Genomic DNA, 23,997 nt, shown 5'->3' with positions numbered 1-23,997 from the left:
AAAGAAAAAAATCTGTGGTTAAAAAAAAAATCTGTGATTTTGGGTGACTCAATAACTGATTCCTTTCTGTTACTGAGTAGCATTTTATTGTATGAATGTGTCTCTGTTTATGTATCTATTCTGTTGGATATTTGGATTGAATCTGCTTACTGGCTTTGGAGAACAAGGCTGCTATGAACTCTTATACAAAGCTTTTTGTAGACAGATGTTTTATTTCTCTGGGTAAAAACCTAGGAGAAGTTAAAGGGTATGTTTAACTTGGTAAGAAATACCAGACTTTTTCATTATTATGATACCATTTCACTCTCTCACCAACAAGTCTGATCATTCCAGTCGTTCTGCATCTTTCCCAACATTTGATAGTATCCACATTTTTAGTATTACTCCTTCCAGTAGTGGTCTCTGATGTTATCCATGTTTTTAGTGGCACTTCTTCTGTAGTGATTTTTTCTTTTTTTTCTTTTGTGTTTTAGACATGAGGATCTTGCTATGTTGCCCAGGCTAGAGTGCAGAGGCTATTCATGAGTTCTGTCATAATGCACTGCAGCCTTGAACCCCTGAACTCAAAAGTGATTATCCTGCCTCAGCCTCCCAAGTAGCAGGGACTAGGGGTGCATGCCACTACAGCCAGCTTTCATTGTGATTTTAATAGAAGTCATTTGTCAGATATATGTGTAATGATTTTTTTTTCCCTAGTCTTTGGCTTGGCTTTTCATTTTCTTTCTTCTTTTTTTTTTTTTTTGAGTCAGAATCTTGCTCGTTACCCAGGCTGGAGTGCAATGGTGCGATCTTGGCTCACCGCAACCTCTGCCTCCCAGGTTCAAGTGATTCTCCTGCCTCAGCCTCCCTAGTAGCTGGGATTGCAGGCCTGTGCCACCACACCCAGTTAATTTTTTGTATTTTTAGTAGATACAGAGTTTCTCTCTCCGTGTTTGTCAAGCTGGTCTCGAACTCCTGACCTCAGATGATCCACTTGCCTTGGCCTCCCAAAGTGCTGGGATTACAGGCATGAGCCACCATGCCCGGCCGTCTTTTCATTTTCTTAGTGGTGTCTTTTTATGAACATAGGCTTTTATTTTTGATTAATCCAATTAATCAGGGATTCCACTAAGAAATTCTTTGCCATCCTTAGGGTTGCAAAAATATTCTGCTGTGCTTTCTTCTAAAAACTATATGGTGTTAGGTGTTATATTTAGTTCTATGGGACATCTCCGTTTAACTTGTGTATGTTATGAGACAGGAATGCAGGGGTTTTTTTGCCCTTTATGGATATCTGGTTGTTTCACCGCCTTTTCTTTAAAAGACAGTCTTTACTGACAAAAATCAGTGTTCATAGATTTTTTAAAATTCTTTTCCATTCATCTACATACATACCATGGAGATAGTAGAGATTCCAGAGTACCACAATAAAGCAAATAACACAATAAAGCAAGTCATGCAAATTTTTTGGCTTCCCAGTGCAGATAAAAGTTACATTTACACTTTGTGGTGGTCTGTTAAGTGTACGTGAGCATTATGTATAAAAAATAATGTATATATCTTAATTTTAAAATACTTCATTGCCAAAAAACACTAATGATCATCTGAGCCTTGGGTATGCCTTAATCTTTTTGCTCATGGAAGGTCTTGATGCCGAGGCTGCTGATTGATCAGGATGGTGGTTGCTGAAAACTGGGGATGCTATGATGATTTCTTTTTTTAATTATTATTTAATTACTTAATTTATTCTTTTTTATTTTTTAGAGACAAAGTCTCGTTCTTTTTCCCAGGCTAGAGTGCAGTAGTGAGATCATAGCTCACTGCAGATAATTTCTTAAGACAATAAAGTTTGTTATATTGATTAACTCTTCCTGTGACAAAAGATTCCTCTGTAGCGTGAAATGCTGTTTGATGGCATTCAACCCACAGTAGAACTTCTTTCAAAAGTGGAGTCAATTCCCTCTAACTCTACTGCTACACACAGACTATTCCACATGCAAATGTTGTCATTTCAACAGTGCTGACAGCATCTTTAGGAATAGATTCCGTCTCAAGAAACCACTTTCTTTGCTCATCCCTAAGAAACAACTCCTCATTGATGTTTTATCATGAGATTGCAGCAGTTCAAGCACATCTTCAGACTTCACTTCAATTCTGGTTCTCTTGCTGTTTTCACCACATTTGCAATTCCTTCCTCCATTAGCCTTGAACCCCTCAAAGTCATCCATAAGGGATGGAATCAACTTCTTCTAGACTCCTATTAATGTTGATATTTTTACCTCCTCTGTGAACTGTGAATGTTTTTTTTGTTTTTTTTTTGTTTTTTTTTTTTTTGAGGCAGTCACACTTTGTCACCCAGGCTAGAGTACAGTGGTGCGATCTCAGCTCCTGGCTTACTGCAACATCTGCCTCCTCGTGCCGTAACCTACTGAGCTGGGATTACAGGAGTGTGCCACCACACCTGGCTAATTTTTGTACTTTTAGTAGAGAGAGTTTTGAGACCAGGCTGGTCTCAAACCTGACCTTAGGTAATCCCCAACCTCAGCCTTCCACAGGTGTAAGCCACTGCGCCCTGCCTGTGAGCCATGAATGTTCTTAATGGCATCTGGAATGGTGAATCCTTCCCAGAAGGTTTTCAATTTGCTTTGCCTGGATCCATCAGAGGAATCACTTTCTATGGCAGCTATAGTCTTAAGAAATGACTTATAATATGACTTGGAAGTAAAAATTACTTCTCGATCCATGGGCTGCAGAATGGATGTTGTGTTAGCAGGCACAAAAATAACATTAATCTCCTTGTAGAACTCTTATCAGAACCCATGGGGAACCAGGTCATTGTCTATGAGCAGTAATATTTTGAAAGGAACCTTTTATTCTCAAGAGTGGGCTTCAGATAACAAGTATGCCACATTGTAAACAGACATGCTGTCATCCAGGCTTTGTTATTTCATTTATAGAGCACATAGAATAGCTTTAGCATAGTTCTGAAATATGGGCCCTAGGATTTTCAGAATGATACATGAACATTGGCTTCAACTTAAAGTCACCCACTGTATTAGCTTCTGACAAGAACAGCCTGTCCTTTGAAGCTGTGAAACCAGGCATCGACTTCTCCTCTCTATCTGTGAAAGTCCTAGATGGCATCTTCTTCAAATAGAAGGCTATTTTGTCTAAACGGAAAATCTGCGGTTTAGTGTAGCCACCTTCATCAATGGTCTTAACTAGATCTTCTGGGTAACTTGCTGCAGCTTCTACATCAGCACTTGCTGCCTGTCCTTGCACCTCCATGTTACGGAGACGGCTTATTTCCTCAGACTTCATGAACCCAGTTCTCTGCTAGCTTCAAACTGTTCTTCTGCAGCTTCCTCACCTCTCAGCCTTTGCAGAACTGAAGAGTTAAGGTGTTGCTCTGAGTTAGGCTTTGGCTTAACGGAAGGTTGTGGCTGCTTTGATCTCTCCAGAGCTCTAAAATTTTTTCCTTATCAGTAATAAGGCTGTTTCACTTTCTTATCATTTGCGTATCCACTGGAGTAGCACTGTTAATTTTCTCCAAAAACTTATTCTTTGCATTTACAACTTGGCTATCTGTGTGATGCAAGAAGCCTACCTTTGGCCTATCTCAGCTTTTAATGTGTCTTATTCATTAAGCTTTGTCATTTTTAGTTTTTTATTTAAAGTGAGAAACATGGGACTCTTTCTTACACGAAGGCATTCAGAGGCCATTGGAGGGTTACTAATTGGCCTAATTTGAATACTGTTGTGTTTCAGGGAATAGGGAGTTCCAAGGAAAGGGAGAGAGATGGGGGAATGGCCGGTGTGTGGAGCAGTCAGAACACACACGTTTATGGAGTTTGCTGTTTTATACGGGTGTGATTGGTGGTGTCCCAAAACAACTACAGTCACTGATGACAGATTACCATAACAGATATAATGATAATGAAAAAGTCTAGAATATTGTGAGGATTACCAAAATGTGATAATTTAAAAGTTTTCCTCAAGGACCTAGAAACAGAAATTCCATTTGACCCAGCAATCCCATTACTGGGTATATACCCAAAGGATTATAAATCGTTCTACTGTGGACACATGCACACATATGTTCATAGCAACACTATTTACAATAGCAAAGACCTGGAACCAACCCAAATGCCCATCGACGATAGACTGGACAAGGAAAATGTGGCACATATATACCATAGAATACTATGTAGCCTTAAAAAATGATGAGTTCGTGTCCTTCATAGGGACATAGATGAATCTGGAAACCATTATTCTCAGCAAACTGACGCAAGAACAGAAAATCAAACACCTTACGTTCTCACTCATAGGCTGATGAGAACACAGGGACACAGGGAGGGGAGCATCACACACTGGGATCTGTTGTGGGGGTGCCAAGGGAGGGACAGTGGGGGGGTGGGGAGGTCGAGGAGGGACAACATGGGGAGAAATACCAGATGTAGGTGATGGGGGGATGGAGGCAACAAACCACATTGCCATATGTGTACCTATGCAATAGTTCTGCATGATCTACACATGTGTACCCCAGAACCCAAAGTACAATTTAAAAAAATTAGTTAAAAAAATATTTAAATGTTTTAGATATTGCAAAGATAACTAAAATGTAACACAAGTACAAAGTGATCACATGCTGTTGGAAAAGTGGCTCCAAGAGGCTTGCTTGACAGGCAGTAAAACAAAGTTGTGCCTGTATTTGTTTCTCTTTACATCACTACCTCTTTCCTTATTACTAAAATTGTGACAAGTCTTGCAATCAAATATTATAAGACCTACAACTTTGATTCTTTTTTCTTTTTCAAGATTCTTTGGGCTATTGTAGTTTTATGCATTTTATAAGTTTGTGAGTGTTCTGGTTGGGATTGTCTTGAATATCTTCAACTTGGGGTACATTGAAATCCTGAATATTGAATCTCATAATCTAGGAATATGGTGATTTTCTTCATTCACTTAGGTTTTCTTATTTTTATTTTTCTCAGTAGTGTTTCGTAGGTTTCTGTGCAGAGGTTTTACACATCTTTTCTTAATTTTCTTAAATTACTAAGTATAATTTGTTTTTTGTTGCTGTTGTGAAGTGATAGTAATTTTAAATTTCTATTTTTTTGTTGGTAGTATATTGAAATGTAATTGATTTTTATATACTAACATTGAATCCTATAACCTTGATAAAATCATTTGTAGCTTTAGTGAATTTTTTAAAGTAGATACTTGTATAGAATTTTCTTTATTGGCATCTTTGTCAACTGCAATTAGAGACTATTTTACTCCTTCCTTTCTAATCTTTATACCTTTTCCCTGTCTTTTTTACTATATTGGCTAGGATTCCCAATATATTATAGAAGTGATAAGAGGTGGCATCCTTACTTTTTTTCTCAGTCTTAGGGGAGTAGCATTTATTTGTTTATTTATTTATTTTTGAGACAAAGTCACAGTCTGTCACCCAGGCTGGAGTACAGTGGTACGATCTCAGCTCACTGCATCCTCCACCTTCTGGGTTCAAGTAGTTCTCCTGCCTCAGCCTCCTGAGTAGGTGGGACTACAGGTGCAGGCCACCACACCCAGCTAATTTTTGTATTTTTAGTAGAGACAGTTTTACCATGTTAGCCAGGCTGATCTCGAACTCCTGACCTCAGGTGATCCTCTTGTCTCAGCCTCCCAAAGCCCTGGGATTGTAGGTATGAGCTACCACACCTGGCCTATTTATTTATTTTTGATTTAACGAGTTTTCTTTCTTCTTACCTTCTCCTTTCCTTAAGACTTATATGTTGGCCGGGCGCGGTGGCTCAAGCCTGTAATCCTAGCACTTTGGGAGGCCGAGGCGAGTGGATCATGAGGTCAAGAGATCGAGACCATCCTGGTCAACATGGTGAAACCCCGTCTCTACTAAAAATACAAAAAAAAATTAGCTGGGCATGGTGGCGCATGCCTGTAATCCCAGCTACTCAGGAGGCTGAGGCAGGAGAATTGCCTGAACCCAGGAGGTGGAGGTTGCAATGAGCCAAGATCGCACCATTGCACTCCAGCCTGGGTAACAAGAGCGAAACTCTGTCTCAAAAAAAAAAAAAAAAAAGACTTACATGTTATGTTTATTTGCTCACAAGTTTGTTGTGAGGTAGTCTTCATTTCTGAAATGATTTTTTTCTCTTTGATTTCTGATATTCCCTAATTTTATCATGTTAATTTCTGAGTTTTTGTAATTCTAATATGTAATGTTCTTGTATATTTTAGATAATTTTTCTAATTTCTCTTAACTGTTTTGAAATAACTTTTTTCTTTTATGAGTTTTACTTTGATCCTTTTCTGTTGCTTAATTTTACTGAAATTATTTTTTTCTGCAGGTTTTTCCAAAGGGAGGCTTGTTTAGGATAGGTTTTCTAATTTTACTGTCCTTTAGAACTTCCTCTTCTGTTGCATTTGCAGAGTGTTACGCAGAATAGCCACTATTTTGCCCAGACTAGAGTGCAAGTGGTGTGATCATAGCTTACTGCAACCTTGAACTCCTAGGCTCAAGCAGTCCTCCCACTTCAACCTCCAGTGTAGCTGGGAATGCAGGCACTCACCACTAGCCCTGGTTCATTATTTTAATTTTTTTGTGGAGATAGGGGTTGTTGTTCCTGCCTTTTTAATTTAGATTCTCTGCCCAGCATTTTTTGTTCACTATTGCTACAAGGGAGTTTTGGCTGAGTAGTTGGGGTCCCAACTCATTCCTTTCAAGCCCACTTTGTAGCTGGTGGTGGTTTTGCTCCATCTGACTGTGTTTTGTGAATGAAGGAGATATTTTGCCACATATTCTTGTTGTATTTGTTTTCCATGGTTTTGCTAACCTAGTTGCTTTGTATGTTTTTATTATTTGGAGGAAATATAATAACTGGATTGCCTGCATCTTAGAGATATGTAGAATTTTTTCTAATTCCTTAGTGGTAATACTTAAGTAAACATTATTTTCTTCCAAAATATTTGATTTGGATATGGTTCAGATCTGTGATATAAACAACTTTTACTTCTATTCAGACAGGATTATTGATTGTTCTTTTCATTTCAGTGACTCAATGGAAACAGAAGAAAAGACAGGCAGTGCACTTGTAGGAAAGACACCAGAAGCAGTGAGTATGCTTTTTTTTTTTTCTTTCAAGACAAGGTCTTGATCTGTCACCCAGGTTATAGTGCAGTGGCACGGTCTTGGCTCATTACAACCTCTGCCTCCCAGGCTCAAGCTGTCCTCCTACCTTAGCCTCCCAAGTAAGTAGCTGGGACTGCAGGTGTGTACCACCACACCTGGCTAATTTTTGTATTTTTTGTAGAGATGGGGTTTGCTGTGTTGCCCAGGCTGGTCAAAAACTCCTGAAATAAAGCAATCCATTTGCCTTGGCCTCCCAGAGTGTTGGGATTACAGGTGCGAGCCACTGTGTCCCGAGAGTGTGCTTTTTGAAGTTGAGATTGTTACTTAATATGTATTTCCACAGTATATTGTAAATTCTTCCAAGTACATGTTAAATACCTGCTTTTATGAAAGTTTACTGTTAAGTTTGATACCAAAGTCATTTTATAAAAATGGATTTTCTGTAAAGGTTAAAGTTTTAAAAATTGGTCCAAAACAAACATTTAGAAGGAATCAAATCCTTAGATCCTTGCTTCAGGCAGAAGTTATTTCTGTCTGAAATAACTTCAAATTACTTGTCACAGGATGAGAAAAAGATATGGTCTCTAGCAAATAGCAACATATATAGGGGGTAGGTTAGTTTTTGTTGTTTTTAATGTTTGTGGTGTATTGGAAGGGAAGCAGTGGTCTGTTGGATGTAAATGCTTCCTGCATCAGGACTTTTGGTTTCTGATGCTCAGGTGTGTAAAGTTCAGCTTTCTTCACCTGGATGGAAAGTTGTGTTGGTGGCCTGGTAGTTCATAAGATCAAGGTTGGGCACGGTGGCTTGCACATGTAATCCCAGCACTTTGAGAGGCGAGGTGGGTGGATCATATGAGGTCAGGAGTTCAAAACTAGCCTGGCCAACATGGCAAAACCCCATCTCTTAAGAATACAAAAATTAGCTGAGCATGGTGGCGTGCACCTGTAATCCTGGCTACTTGAGCTTGGGAGGTGGAGGTTGCAGTGAGCTAAGATCATGCCACTGCATTCCAACAAGGGCAACAGAGAGAAACTCTGCCTCAAAAAAAAAAAAAAAAAAAAAAAAAAGATCATATATATGCTGATTAAAGATATTTTCAGTTTTCTCAGTTTCAAATAGGAGATTCCTCAATTAAAATATAACTGACTCATATAATGATTTTCCTGCATATCATCAGTAATTATTCTTTCCCAGTTTTTTTTTAAATATTAAAATATTTTATATTGAAAGCTAGCTGGGGATGAATTGTGTTCTTCCATCAAGCTAGTATCATATCTTAGTAGTATTTAATAAAGAAAGAAAGAAATTATTCTTCCCCTTAAAGTGGACTGCTTGAGTTTCATTGGTTTAGGGCTAATGAAATAAAATTGGGTTAGTGGATTAAAGTAATATTGTTTATGAGTTTTCATTTTTTTGTTTGTTTGTTTTGGCAGAGTCCAGAGCCCAAGGACCAGACTTTGAAAATGATTAAAATTTTAAGTGGTGAAATGGCTATTGAGTTGCATCTGCAGTTCTTAATACGAAACAATAATACAGACCTCATGATTCTAAAAAACACAAAGGTAAGAAATCATCTCTAATAGAGAATTTAAAAATATTTCTTTGTTGAATGTATAATTATTTCTTGTTGAATACTTTTTTGTATTTTATTTCCAATTAAGGAAAAAGTATTTAAGTTTTGAAAAAACAACGATCAGTGATCCTCTTCCAGTTGTTGGAAAGGAGAAAAATTAGTAATGATTAAGCTCGTCTCTTATTGGGAAGCTTCGTTAACTCTATTTTCATTTTTAATATATACATGGAGCAGTTAGACAAATAGCATAATCAGAATATTAATATGGGCTCTTGAGCCACTTGCTTCAGCCTGCTTCAACTCTGTGGAGTGTACTTTCATTTCAATAAACCTGTGCTTGTCTTTTGTTACAAAAAAAAATTATATAGTTTGTTTATGTGTCCGTATTTCCCACTGAACTGTGATCTTGAGAGCAGCAATTCTTCCCTCATTGCAACCTTCATTGAGATACTGATCTTAACAATTATTGATACTAATTTTTTTAGCAAGTAATATATTTGATTCAAAAATATTTTAATATAAAAAGATGTATAACATGAAAAATCTTCTTTCCCTCTTATTTACCCAATAGCCCTTTTCATTTTTTATAGCCATGTATTATTGAATGATTAAACAGTTATTTGAAGCCTGTGTAATAATGCTTTTTGAAACTTTTTTTTTTTTTTTTTTTTTTTTTTTTTTTTTTTATTGCATTTTAGGTTTTGGGGTACATGTGATGAACATGCAAGATTGTTGCATAGGTACACACATGGCAGTGTGCTTTGCTGCCTTCCGTCCCCTCACCTGTATCTGTCTTTTCTCCCCATGCTATCTCTTCCCACCTCCCCACCCCCCGCCCCTCCCCCATTTCCCCCCAACAGACCCCAGTGTGTGGTGCTCCCCTCCCTGTGTCCATGTGTTCTCATTGTTCAACACCCGCCTATGAGCGAGAATATACGGTGTTTGATTTTCTGCTCTTGTGTCAGTTTGCTGAGAATGATGGTTTCCAGGTTCATCCATGTCCCTATAAAGGACGTGAACTCATCGTTTTTGATGGCTGCATAATATTCCATGGTGTATATGTACCACATTTTCCCTATCCAGTCTATCATCGTTGGGCATTTGGGTTGGTTCCAGGTCTTTGCTATTGTAAACAGTGCTGCAATGAACATTCGTGTGCACGTGTCCTTGTAGTAGAATGATTTATAATCCTTTGGATATATACCCAGTAATGGGATTGCTGGGTCAAATGGGATTTCTATTTTTAGGTCCTTGAGGAATCGCCACACTGTCTTCCACAATGGTTGAATTAATTTACATTCCCACCAACAGTGTAAAAGTGTTCCTATTTCTCCACATCCTCTCCAGCATCTGTTGTTTCCCGATTTTTTAATGATCGCCATTCTAACTGGTGTGAGATGGTATCTCAATGTGGTTTTCATTTGCATTTCTCTGATGACCAGTGATGATGAGCATTTTTTCATATGTTTGTTGGCCTCCTTTATGTCTTCTTTTGTAAAGTATCTGTTCATATCCTTTGCCCATTTTTGAATGGGCTTGTTTGTTTTTTTCTTGTAGATCTGCTTTAGTTCTTTGTAAATTCTGGATATCAGCCCCTTGTCAGATGGGTAGACTGCAAAAATTTTTTCCCATTCTGTTGGTTGCCGATTCACTCTACTGACTGTTTCTTTTGCCGTGCAGAAGCTGTGGAGTTTGATTAGGTCCCATTTGTCTATTTTGGCTTTTGTTGCCATTGCTTTTGGCGTTTTGGTCATGAAGTCCTTGCCTACACCTATGTCCTGAATGGTTTTGCCTAGATTTTCTTCTAAGGTTTTTATGGTATTAGGTCTGATGTTTAAGTCTTTAATCCATCTGGAGTTAATTTTGGTGTAAGGTGTCAGGAAGGGGTCCTGTTTCTGCTTTCTGCACATGGCTAGCCAGTTTTCCCAACACCATTTATTAAACAGGGAGTCCTTTCCCCATTGCTTGTTTTTGTCAGGTTTGTCAAAGATCAGATGGTTGTGGGTATGTTGTATTTCCTGTGAGGCCTCTGTTCTGTTCCATTGGTCTATATCTCTGTTTTGGTACCAGTACCATGCTGTTTTGATTACTGTAGCCTTGTAGTATAGTTTGAAGTCCGGTAGTGTGATGCCTCCCGCTTTGTTCTTTTTGCTTTGAAACTTTTAATACAGTTTTTGCAATCGCAAAAAAGATACAGAATCACATAGTCTCCATTCATGACAATTTGAAGCTAGTCTTTATAACATAGTCTCATTAAAAACAAACAAAATTTGGCCGGGTACGATGGCTTACACCTGTAATCCCAGCACTCTGGGAGGCCAAGGCAGGCAGATCAGCTGAGATCAGGAGTTCAAGACCAGCTCGGCCAATATAGTGAAACCCAATCTCTACTTAAAATACAAATATTACCTTCCTTGAAAGAGTTGCAAAAAAAAAAAAATACAAAAATTAGCCGGGGGAAGTGGTCATGCTTGTAGTCCCAGCTACTGGGAGACTGAGGCAGGAGAATCACTTGAACCCAGGAGGTAGAGGCTGCAGTGAGCTGAGATCACGCCACTGCACTCCAGCCTGGGCAACTGAGCAACACTGTCTCAAAAAATAAAAAATAGACAAAATAATTTGGTAACTTTCAGAAGTACAACAGTGCTCCTCAGGTTATCCCAATACCTTTGAGATCTTGGGCAAGATGCAGAAGAGAAATAGCAGGTTTAATTACTCAAACCAAATAATAGAAAATCTGCTATCTAAAATCCCACCTAAAGTCTGCCATTGAGCTCTGTTAAAACTGCAAATAAAACTTTGACTTGCTTGCTTTTATAAACTAGCTATTTAGTCTTTATAAAAGAAATACTCAAGGTCAATATTTTAAATTTCAGTTCAATTTGTTCATACTTTTACCGCAAAATCGGACCTGTGTGTGTGTGAGGGTGTACATATATGAATACTTTGTCAGCGATTAAACAATTCTATATTTGTTGTTGTAGGATGCAGTACGGAATTCTGTATGTCATACAGCAACCGTTATAGCAAACTCTTTTATGCACTGTGGGACAACCAGTGACCAGTTTCTTAGGTAAATACGCTTGGTGATTTCTGCTTTGTTTAAAATCTTTTTTTTTTTTTTTTTTTGAGACAGAGTCTTACTCTGTGTTCCAGCTGGAGGGCAGTGATGGGATCTCAGCTCACTTAGAACCTCCATCTCCCGGGTTCAGGTGGGATTGCAGGCGCATGCCACCATGCCCGGCTAATTTTTGTATTTTTAGTAGAGACATGGTTTTGCCACGTTGGCCAGGCTGGTCTCGAACTCCTGACCTCAGGTGATCCACCCACCTTGGCCTCCCAAAGTGCTAGGATCACAGGCGTGAGCCACCGTGCCCACCTAAAATCCTTTTCAACAGACATTGTGTTAACATTGTTATATAGATGTTGAGAATTTTCCTTGTTAACCAGTCCTTAATTCTAAATTATATTTTTGCTATTTTATGTATTTTTTATTGCCTATTCCTACTAGTTTTAAGGTAAAATTAATTCCTTTTATTACTTGGCTTGATTATAGGCTCTTGAAGGAAATATATTAAGCTCTAAAAATTTAATATAATTTTACTTTTATTTATAGAGGAATTACATGTCATGCATTAAAAAAATCCTTAAAATACTAAGAACAACTTAAGAGGTAAAATATATTCAGTAGTAACTTGAGATCCACGAAGTGATTTTAAAGGGTTCAAGGTAAAATTTTAATGCTTTTGGCCCTAGCGTTAAAAAGCTTTAAGGAATTCATTTGTTTTAATACTAACTAAAATGACTGCATCTTCTATTCTTACAGAGATAACTTGGAGTGGTTGGCCAGAGCCACTAACTGGGCAAAATTTACTGCTACAGCCAGTTTGGGTGTAATTCATAAGGTAACATATATTGGTCAGTGTAAACAGGCATCAGAAAAGAAGTAATTTTTCTGGTGTTAAGAAAAAATAAAAGTGTATTATAATTCATTAACAAGTACACTTTGTTAAGTCAGAAAAGTCATCTAGCAGAGAAGACTAAAAGTAAATAAGATACTAAAATATGTATATGTGTGTTTTTAATAAAAAGTGGAAATTTGTTTCCTATAAAAACTATAAATTATTGAAAGGATGAATTGAAATGTTATTTGCAGTCTGAGATGGATTTGGGCAAATGTTATAAAACAAAGGGAAAAAATTGAAGCATTTGTGATATTTTTTTTGTAACCAGAGTGTAACTGAGTCTCTTAAAGGCTTGTCCTCTTGTTTGAGTGATACAGTTAAATGGGAGAGAGCCCCACTACCTCCTTTTCTTTTAGCAAGTGAACATTTTGGGGGAAAGGCAGTAATCATAGAAAACATTTTGTCTTTTTTCTTCTCACTTTCTCTTTTTTCTTTTTGACATCTTTGTCATGGCTTACCTTTACAGGGTCATGAGAAAGAAGCATTACAGTTAATGGCAACATACCTTCCCAAGGACACTTCTCCAGGATCAGCCTATCAGGAAGGTGGAGGTCTCTATGCATTGGGTCTTATTCATGCCAATCATGGTGGTGATATAATTGACTATCTGCTTAATCAGCTTAAGAATGCCAGCAATGATGTAAGTATTAAAATGGAAAACTAAGTCTCCAAAACTCAAGAATCTAGAATAACATATTTACCAAATCATTTTAGTGACTGGAGATTTTTGTAGGATTTGGGAATACCCAAAACAACTATTATCTTGGATTTTTTTAAAGATAATTTCATTTCCTTCTTGATAAGCTAAAATTGTGTTTCTCATTCCTTTAAACCCTGTATGTATTTGTAAAACATGTATTCCCACACTTTCATCTTGAAATGTTACAACTACAGGTTACCTTAGTTATCATCTAATCTAGGCCCTAACATTTTACCAGAAATTAAGGCCTCAAACTGCAGTCTCTCAAAAGTTAGAATGCTTGCTTGTTTTGATCTTTGATAATTTAAAATGTAAATATTTTGGAAAAGCTTACTAAGTAGCCCTGTTCTTTTAAGGAACCTTAAAATACAATTTTAGACTAACTTCTATATTGGAGTGAGGGCCATCAGGAAAGTAGTTAAGTGAGCCATAAAGCCTTGTCCTCATGCATAAGTGAAAACATTGAAGAAAATAGGATGATCTGTCTCAATTAATAAGCCCCTTAGCCACAAATCATGTGTGCAAGTACACACATCTTTACCTTATTTCCTGTGGTCTCAGGTTAAAACTTTCTTATGAGATAGGGTTTATGGTTACAAAAAAAAACAGCAATAGCCATTAGAAACCATTTCTAACTAACTTGAACAAGAAGTTTATTGGAAGTAGCTTATATAATTAATAGAAAAACTGATGAATCAGTTCTCACAAAGGTTAAAGAGCCAGAGCAACACCACAGGTGCCAGGTAACAGGAACTAATGAAATAGTCTTTTCAGGACCCTACTGTCAGGATGAAGGAACTTGAAACATTTTTGGTCATTGGATTATTCCACTTAAGAAAGATGAAAATTCCAGAGAAGGAGTATTGTATTGTTCTGGCTTGGGTCACACTTTGGCTAGGGGAAGATGGGAGCTTCTTAAATGACAGTCCCACCAAGACTCTAACCAGTAGGGGAGGAGTATTACCAAAGGAATGTTGGAATGCTGTCACCAGTAGAAGGATGCTGTGTATTCAGAAATGACAGATGACCACTAAAGTTTTTTTTTTTTCAAATGTATATATTTCAGATGTACTCTGACCTCATTTTCAATCACTTTCTTAACAACCAACTTCCATTAGATACCTTTTTCTCCTCTATCTTTAGCGTCTCAATCTGTACTGCCTCCTTTCCCTCAATCCATGAGCATACTCAGGGCTCATCTATCCTAAAAAAAACTTACTTTCTTGACACTTACATCTCCCTCTTAGTTGTTGTCAAGTCTTTTTCCTCCCCTTCTCATGTAAACTTAATGAAAGAGAGTTGTCCTCTCTCTGTCCACTTCGTTTTCTCACATTAATTTTGCAACTCACGACTTTTAATTTATTATCATTATTTTTTGAGACAGTTTCTCGCTCTGTTGCCCAGGCTGGAGTGCAGTGGCATGATCATGGCTCACTGCAGCCTCAACTTCCTGGGCTCAAGCAATTCTCCCACCTCAGCCTCCTGAGTAGCTGGGATCACAGGTGTGCACCACCATGCTCAGTTAATTTATTTTTATTTTTTTGTATAGACCAAGTCTTGTGTTGCCCAGGCTGGTCTTCAATTTCTGGGCTCAAGTGATCTTCCCACTTCAGCTTCCTAAAGTGCTGGGATTACAAGCATGAGCCACCAATCACATCCTCAGCTCACTATTTTTTTGCATCAGCAAATACCATTCTATTAAAACTGAAATTGCTGGGCTGGGCACAGTGGCTCACACCTGTAATCTCAGAACTTTTAGAGGCCAAGGAGGGCAGATCACCTGAGGTCAGGAGTTCCAGACCAGCCTGGCCAACATGGTGAAACCCCATCTGTACTAAAAAAAAAAACAAAAATTAGCTGGGCATGGTGGTGGCCATCTGTAATCTCAGCTACTCACGAGGCTGAGGCAGGAGAATCGCTTGAACCCAGGAGGTAGAGGTTGCAGTGAGCCAAGATCACGCCATTGCACTGCAACCCCGGCGACAGGAGCAAAACTCGATCTCAAAAACTGAGATTACTGAGGCTACCACTGACCTTTTGGTTACCAAATCCTTTGATCATTCTTACTGAGCCAATCTCTGCATATTTAATGTGAAACTATATTTTGAAATTAGGATAATCTCTTGGATGTTAAGTACAGTGTACCAAATCAGTGGAGTCTGTTTTTTCCCTAGATCGTTAGACACGGTGGCAGTCTGGGCCTTGGTTTGGCAGCCATGGGAACTGCACGTCAAGATGTTTATGATTTGCTAAAAACAAACCTTTATCAGGATGATGCGGTGACAGGTAAGCATTTCTTTCTAATGCTAATAAAAAAGTATTAATTAATGTTTCTGTAATTACATTAGTTTCTACCTATATTTTGTGGCCTCTTAAAATTCTGATGGATTTCTCTACTTGAAGAGGAAGTGAATTTTGCTCTATTTGTCAAAGTTATCTTTTAAAAAGAAGCTTTGTGATACATAGGCTTTCTAATATGTCATATTAGGAGTGTGTCCACTTGCGTAACTGACTTTTGCAAATAGGTATTTATTAAAGTGATCTATTTGCTCCATACTGCTTGGTGGTAATGTCAAAAAAATATTATCTAAATATCTCCTTTGAAATCACTGTAGAATTTGATGGTACATTCTGTCAACGTTTAAAAGAAAAACAATCCTAAATGTGTGAATGTGCTTCAATATAAAGTATCCTTTTTGTCAGATGGTTTTTAAAAATGCTATCAGAAGCTAATAGTTTTTTGATAGTTTATATAAAAAAGTGCTGTTTTCAGTTGGATGTTTTATTGACTTTAGAAACATAACTCTTCATTTGTTAACATTTTACTCTTTACTTGCTAGGGGAAGCAGCTGGCCTGGCCCTAGGTTTGGTTATGCTGGGCTCTAAAAATGCCCAGGCTATTGAGGACATGGTTGGTTATGCGCAAGAAACTCAACATGAGAAGATTCTGCGTGGTCTTGCAGTTGGCATTGCATTAGTAATGTATGGGAGGATGGAAGAGGCTGATGCTCTCATTGAGTCTCTCTGTCGTGACAAGGTAAGATCACATACATCCCTCTCTGTCCATTTATCTCCAGCAAGATAAGAAAAACACTTATGTTTACTGGAAATTAACTTTTTTCCCATCAGAACATGTAGGTACATTTGTTCATAAAACTTCTTGCAACGTACATAATGCCTAATAGAATTTAAGAAATAAAAACACTGATTAGAAAAGGTACATGGGAGTAATTTGAGGATTTTAAATTTTGCCATAGCTTCAGATCAGTGAAACTCATAAGCAGATTCAGTATAGTTCTTTAGGAATTCACAAGTTGATGTCTTTCAGAAATTATACTTTTGGGCCAGGCGTGTTGGCTCACACCTGTAATCCTAGCATTTTGGGAGGCTGAGGCATGTGGGTCACTTGAGGTCAGGAGTTCAAAACCAGCCCGGCCAACATGGTGAAACCTTGTCTCTACTAAACATACAAAACAAAAATTAGCAGGGCATTGTGGCAAGCACTTGTAATCCCAGCTACCTGGGAGGCTGAGGCACGAGAATCACTTGAGCCCAGGAGACAGAGATTGCATCGAGCCGGGATCGCAGCTGGGATCTCCCTGGGTGACAGAGCGAGACTCCATCTCGAAAAAAGAAAAATAATATTTTGGGAATGATTTGATAGCCATTTAATAAGATACAAAGTTTACTTCATTATTCTTTTATCAGAAAACAGTACCAATCTCTATACTTGTTTATTTGGGTGAGGTTTTTTCCATTGCCTTCTGTTTTGTTTTTATAATGGTGTTGTATATGGTGGGTAGTTAGTGGCAGGTAATACTGTCCTCTATAATCTGATAAAAAGAACCACTTCTATAGCTTATTGATATTATTAATTAATTTGTTCAATTGTCAGGCTCCATCTTTCTTCCACTCAGCACTGGGGACTTTAAATAAGGTAAAAATACAGAATTAGAAGCCAACTTCCTTGCTTATTTCATAAAAGGAAGTTGACTGCCATAGGGCAGTGGCTGTTGTTATTGACTTGAGTTTATTCTTCCTAGAAAGTATGAAGCAGGGCAGGCATATTGCATAGAATATTGGGAATTAAGAGCAGCTACCTCCTTCTGTATTCATATCTTTTATTGCCCCATTTATTTCAAAAACTACCAACCACAGAGGAGTTCTTGAGCTCATCATTTCCCACCTAAGACCAGCTTAGTTGGTGGATGCCACTATACCTGTTAGGCAGACTGTAGAAGTTACTGTTTGAAATGGTAAGTTGATAATTAATGTTAAATTTATTTTTCTTAGGACCCAATTCTTCGAAGGTCTGGAATGTATACTGTAGCCATGGCTTATTGTGGCTCTGGTAACAACAAAGCAATTCGACGCCTGCTACATGTTGCTGTAAGTACTCTGACCTTTCTTGGGAATAGGGTGGACGGAAAAGCTTGCAGATGGGAAGTGAGTGTCTAAGTGCCTCCAGCATCCATAGCACATGACCACCACCGGTGCCTTAGGTTGAGATTCTCATTTACTGGACACAACAGGCCATAACCTAGCACTAGATTCACTTAGCTTTTCAGAAGGATATGAGACAGGATGACAATTTAAATGGAAGTCCTTAAAGCCATTGAGGTGCAACTTCTAAAACCCTACTGCAAGGGGCACCCTCATTTGTAAGAGACCTTGTGAGTATGTGTGGCCACCCTAGGATAGAGAAATCCAGTGAAGAACAGGAACCATTTTTTTCTATTTAGTGAAGTTAGCTGCCGCATACCCCTAATGGGTGCAGTGGCTCATTCCTGTAATCCCAGCTACTCTGGAAAGTGAAGTGGTCAGCGAGCTATAATTATGCCACCAACTCTAGTCTGGGCAACAGGGCAAGATCCCATCTCTAAAAAACAAACAGCCCACCACTCCTACACCCCAGGACCCCTAAGGAACATGGTCTATTACAAGAGATGTGCTATACAGGCAAGCCAATACCCATGTTTTCCAACTGGCTTTCTCCACTCTTAGTTCTCCTAATCCAAATGTAGTTATCAGCAGTAAGTAATATTGCCTGGTCACACAGTGGACATTCCACATGTCTCAACTCAATAGGTTTTTATCATCTTGGTGCTGGGAAAATGTCAAGGGCACCTTTCTATGCAGAAAGACTTAGAACTATTATTAACTCCTTTTGCCCAGAGGTGATATTTTCCACCATATTTATTAGTAATTAATAAATTTTTTTAGCAGTGCAGTATGTAGTATGTTCTATATTTTGCAAAAGCTATAATGCAGCTGAAATAGTCTTTTTTCTTTTTAGAGACTTAGAGACAGGTTTCACTCTGTCACCCAGCCTGGGGTGCAGTGGCACAATCACAGCTCATTGCAGCCACAGCCTACTGGACTCAAGTGATCCTCTTTCTACCTCAGCTTCCTAAGTAGCTAGAACTACAGGCATACACCACCATGCCTGCTTAATTTTTTAAATTTTTGTGGAGACAGGGTCTCGCTATGTTGCCTGAGTGGATCTCGAACTCCTGTTTTGACCTTTCAAAGTGCTGGGATTACAGGCGTGAGCCATTGTGTCTGGCCAGTTGAAATACTCTTAAGAAGTAGCCCTGGGGCCAGGCGTGGTGGCTCATGCCTGTAATCCCAACACTTTGGGAGATAGAGGCAGGCAGATCACCTGAGGTTAGGAATTCGACACCAGCCTGGCCAACATGGTGAAACCCCATCTCCACAAAAAAATACAAAAATTATCCAAGCATGGTGGCACACACCTGTAGTCCCAGCTACTTGGGAGGCTGAGGCAGGAGAATCGCTTGAACCCAGGAGGCGGAGGTTGTAGTGAGCCGGTATCGTGCCACTGAACTCCAGCCTGGCTGACAGAGAGAAATCCTGTCTCAAAAAAAAAAAAAAAAGAGAGAGAGAGAGAGAGAAGTAACCCTGCATCTTAAATTTTACCAAGCTCTGAAGACTTCTAAGCCCCTAAATTGAAATTTTCCATAACTTTTTCTAAAGTGGGGACAGAAGTTTATGCTTCAGAAATTTATGTGGCCAGGTACAGTGGCTTACGCCTATAATCCCAACACTTCGTGAAGCCAAGGAGGGAGGATCTCTTGAGCCTCAGAAGTTTGAGATCAGGCTGGGGCAACATAAGGAGACCCTGTCTCTATAAAAATAAAAATACACTTGTCTTTATTTTTTGAATGTGTCCATTTATTATATATGTTTAAAAATGTGCAATGTAATGTTTTAATATACCTATCAATAGTGAGGAGAAGGGCACTGATAAAATAATAATATATTACTGAAGTCTAATTTAGATTTGAATGATGCTGGCCTCTCATATCAGTTTGGTCTAGTGATAGACTGCATGGTATAATATAATCTTAAACTTTTTCCCCTAGGTAAGTGATGTTAATGATGATGTCAGGAGGGCAGCAGTAGAATCACTTGGGTTCATTCTATTCAGGTAATAACTTCTAACTACTTATTCTATTTATATTCCATTTTTTGGAAATGTAGTTGTCACTACTGAAACTACAAACATTAGTCATTAACTAAAGAAAAACTAAATACCTGAGGATTGTATCTGGGTTCAGAGTGAGGACCATTTAATAGTAAGATTAGTACTGTTCATCTGAAAAAGAACAAAATATATCATGGGATTCTGAGAACCTCTTTGAGAAGTAGTGAAATGATTTAATTGTTTTTGTTCATTTTTTGGTAGCATTCTGCTTATTCATTTAACTTTTTAAATTCAAATAATACATCCAGTACTCCTCTTTGTGTGTATTGGTAGTTCAAATGGACATTATCTCAGATTTGTAGAGTTTTTGAAGGTCTTTAATGAAAGTAAAAGGTAATAGGTTTTATTTAAATGCCAGAGTGAAAATTTTTAAACATTATTTTTTACTTGTAGTCATGGAGATGTTCTTGGCAGTATGGTACAGTTGTGTTTAAGAAGTCACACTCTAAACTCATCTGCTTGAGTTGACTCCTGACTCAGCTTCTTACTAGCTGAATGACTTTCAGCAAGTTACTCAACCTCAGTTTCTTCATCTTTAAAATGAGTATAATCATAATACCCATCTGAGAAGATGTTTTTGACAAGTGAATTAATATATCTGATGCCCTTAGAGCAATGTCTGGCACTAGTAAGCACTAAATGTGTATTAATATGGTAATTGTAGTAGTTGTAGCTGTTGAGTTGGTGGTAGTATTAATAAATGTAGTAGTAGTTCTTCCAGTAGTTCATTGCTGTCTACTTAGATTCAATCTCAGTTATCGGTGTTTCTCTTAGCTAAGATACAAGCATACCTTGTTTTACTACACCTTGCTTTATTAAGCATTGCAGATACTGCATTTGTTTAAAAACCAAAGGTTTGTGACACTCTTGCGCCAAGCAAGTGTATCAAAATCATTTTTCTAACAGTGTGTGCTCACTTCATGTCTCTGTGTCACATATTGGTAATCCTCACAATATTCCAGACTTTTTCTTTGTATCTGTTATGGTAATTTGTCATCAGTGATCTTTGATGTTACCATTGTAGTTGTTTTGGGACACCACGAACCACACCATATAAAACAGCAAACTCAATGGATAAATGTGTGTGTTCTGACTGCTCCACACACCTGCCATTCCCCCATCTCTCTCCCTCTCCTTGGGACTCCCTATTCCCTGAGACACAGCAATTTTGAAATTAGGCCAATTAATAACCCCAGTGGCCTCTGAGTGCTCAAGTGAAAGAAAGAGTCCTACATGTCTCACTTTAAATCAAAAACTAAAAATAATAAAGCTTAGAGAAGACATGTCAAAAGCCGAGATAGGCCAAAGGTCTCTTGCATCACACAGATAGCCAAATTGTGAATGCAGAGAAAAACTTTTTGAGGAAATTAACAGTGCTACTCCAGTGGACACACAAATGGTAAGGAAGAGAAAGCACCTGTCTTTACTATTAAGTGCAAGTGGATCATCAGAAGGTCTTTACTCCGTTGTCTTCACATTGGGTTGGCGGAAGAGGAAGAGGAGGTTGGTCTTGCAGTCTCCATGGTGGCAGAGGTAGAGGAGGTAGAAGGGGAGACAGGAGAGGTAGGTACACTCTGTAATTTTTTCGTGAAAAAAAATTTTCATATTAGTGGGCCCACACAGTTCAAGCCCATGTTGTTCAAGGCTCACTACTATGCAGATACTGCCTGTTAAAGCTTATTTGTCATGAAATTACACAGTAAAGAAAGGCTGGGCGCAGTGGCTCATGCCTATAATCCCAGCACTTTGGGAGGCTGAGGCATGTGGATCACCTGAGGTCAGTTCAAGACCAGCCTGGCTAACATGGTGAAGCCCCATTTCTACTAAAAATACAAAAAATTAGCCAGGCGTGGTGGAGCGCGCCTGTAATCCCAGCTACTTGAGAGGCTGAGGCAGGAGAATTGCCTGAACCCAGGATGCGGAGGTTGCAGTGAGCCAAGATCGCGCCATTGCACTCCAGCTTGGGCAACAAGAGTGAAACTCCATCTCAAAAAAACAACAAAAACCAAAAAAAATAAGAAATTACACACTGAATTCCTAAAGTGCATGTTAGATGAGTCATACCTCATGTCCTTCTAATCTTTAGAAGAGATTTTCTACCCCTGGTTCCCTGGGAGTGAAGCTTTGTTATAAAAATTGTATGGAAATCCAACAGATAATTTCTTGAACATCCATTATGAACTAGGTGCAGGGTCTTCTCCATAATATCCCAGATAGGAAGTCATCCATTTACTACAAACTGTAAAATTTTTTTTTCCTATTTTGGATGGAAATGTTGAATAAAACAGAACAAAACACAGACCCATATAGCATGGTATTTCTTCTTACACCAGTTTTCTTGAATACAATTGTTAATCAAATACTGGTCTTCACTGTGTTATCCTCTCTCGTTTCACTAACTTTTTTGTAAACACACTAGACAATTTTCACTAAATCCTAGTGACATAATATTTACCCACATCAAGTCTGGTGCCTCTAAACAGGTTATGTGACTTACTGGGTATGATTGTTTCTTATGTTACACTTTTCATAGAAGTGCCAGGTGTTCTTTGAGGCCTCTTCTGAGATCTGACAAAACCTTGTGTGTATGAAGCTATTCTGCATTTTTTCAAAAGATCTGCCACAGACTCCACATTTTTAACTTCTTGAACTCTATCTCTTCTCTTTTAAAATATTAGAATTTAATATTTTAATATTTAATTTTCATTTATTTTATAAATGTCCTTTTATAAATGAAAATTAAATTTAATTAAATTCCAATATTTAATTTTAAATATTGAAATACTTTGTCATTCTTTTTGTACTTTGCCATTTTCTGTTTTTCTTCAAAAATTTGGTTTCTGTAATTACACAAATTTGTTCTATTTCTAGGAGGTGATTCATTTTGCTTTGAGACTGGAACTCGTCTAAGGCAACTAGACTCTTTATCTGTTTTGCATTTTAATCAGTCTTTTTGTCTTTCTTTCTAAATATTATTCTCCCTGAGAGAAAAGATGGGAGCCAAATAAAATTTAATTAGTTCTATTTCCTTCCTGTCATCTTATCATGTAGCCAAGCTGCGACCCTAACCTTTTCCTGTTCTAAGCTCTAGAGTTTAGACACGATTGAAAAATGAAAAAATGGTTTGTTATGGCCATCCAGAGTGGGTTCTTTTTGTGAATTCTTACTAGAGAGCTAGATAGTTTTAGTATGGAAAGGTATACCCTTAGTATCTCTTGGGTTATATAAAGCATCCTACTCACGTTTGACTTACGTTGTTTTGTTTCTTAATTGTCAGTTGTTAATTTTTCTTATTGTCAGTGACTTTATATTTTATAACAATATAAATCAGTGGCTTAGTGTTTATATTCTGCCACATAGGAAATTGATGGGCATATAAAACTGTTTTTCTTCCATTTTTAACCTGACCATGCGTTGCTGTCTAACAAAATTCACATCTGCCATTTTATTTCCTGTAGCTCACACACGTTAGGTTCCCAGTTTCAGCAGCAGATGTCTCCCATGAGCTGTTTAGGTTTTGCTGAACTCTTTACAATATAGGATAGTCAGATCCAACTCGTGAGTTATTTATGTGTTTGCTACTTCTAAGTGACCATTCTTAGTTCTCTTTTCATAAAATGAATCTTTAAGAAGTAGAAACTGGAAAAAAATTGTCTACATTTTGTATAAAATTTATTTTATAAATGAAAATTAATTGACTTATTTAAGGAGCCAGAGTTAAAATCCTTTGTAAGTTCTCTAAGTCTTAGTTTACTGCCATTTCCCTAGAGAGAGAATTTTTTTAAGTAGAAGAAACCAATGTTCTCATTTTTTTTAAGATAAGGAAATTGAATTCCAAAATGTTTAACAAAATTTCCCACTGTCATAAAGCTAAAATGATAGAACTGAGATGCTAAACAGGTCTCATGATAGACCAGTGCTTTCTCCACTGTGCCTCCAGTCAGAGCACCGTCTTTCTGAGTGACTCTGATAGAACAGCTTTATTCTCAAATTTCCTCATTAACTTTAATATTTGAAAAGTGTCTGTACTATCTCCTAAGACTAGTACATGTTTTCTGAAGTGATATCATTTACTGTCTTAGCATGCTCTCCATCTTTTTTCTCCACTTTGATTTCCCTTTTAAAATGAATTTGTG

The 23,997-nt window shown here is 37.9% G+C and overlaps 1 protein-coding gene across 1 annotated transcript in view; it reads left to right on the top strand.

The window, feature by feature from the left end:
- PSMD1 (proteasome 26S subunit, non-ATPase 1) overlaps positions 1-23,997 on the top strand; it is a 117,362-nt gene that overhangs the window by 17,838 nt on the left and 75,527 nt on the right. The window contains exons 8-16 of the mRNA XM_039469633.2: positions 7,037-7,097; positions 8,549-8,677; positions 11,673-11,761; positions 12,515-12,593; positions 13,120-13,293; positions 15,528-15,639; positions 16,194-16,390; positions 17,647-17,742; positions 19,740-19,804. Of these exons, the coding sequence (XP_039325567.1) occupies positions 7,037-7,097; positions 8,549-8,677; positions 11,673-11,761; positions 12,515-12,593; positions 13,120-13,293; positions 15,528-15,639; positions 16,194-16,390; positions 17,647-17,742; positions 19,740-19,804 (1,002 nt within the window). The remainder of the gene's footprint in view (positions 1-7,036; positions 7,098-8,548; positions 8,678-11,672; positions 11,762-12,514; positions 12,594-13,119; positions 13,294-15,527; positions 15,640-16,193; positions 16,391-17,646; positions 17,743-19,739; positions 19,805-23,997) is intronic.

Source organism: Saimiri boliviensis, chromosome 5 (assembly GCF_048565385.1).
Source record: "Saimiri boliviensis isolate mSaiBol1 chromosome 5, mSaiBol1.pri, whole genome shotgun sequence".
Taxonomy (NCBI): domain Eukaryota; kingdom Metazoa; phylum Chordata; class Mammalia; order Primates; family Cebidae; genus Saimiri; species Saimiri boliviensis.
Note: the sequence above shows the minus strand (reverse complement) of the source record. Positions and strands in the feature narration are given on the sequence as shown.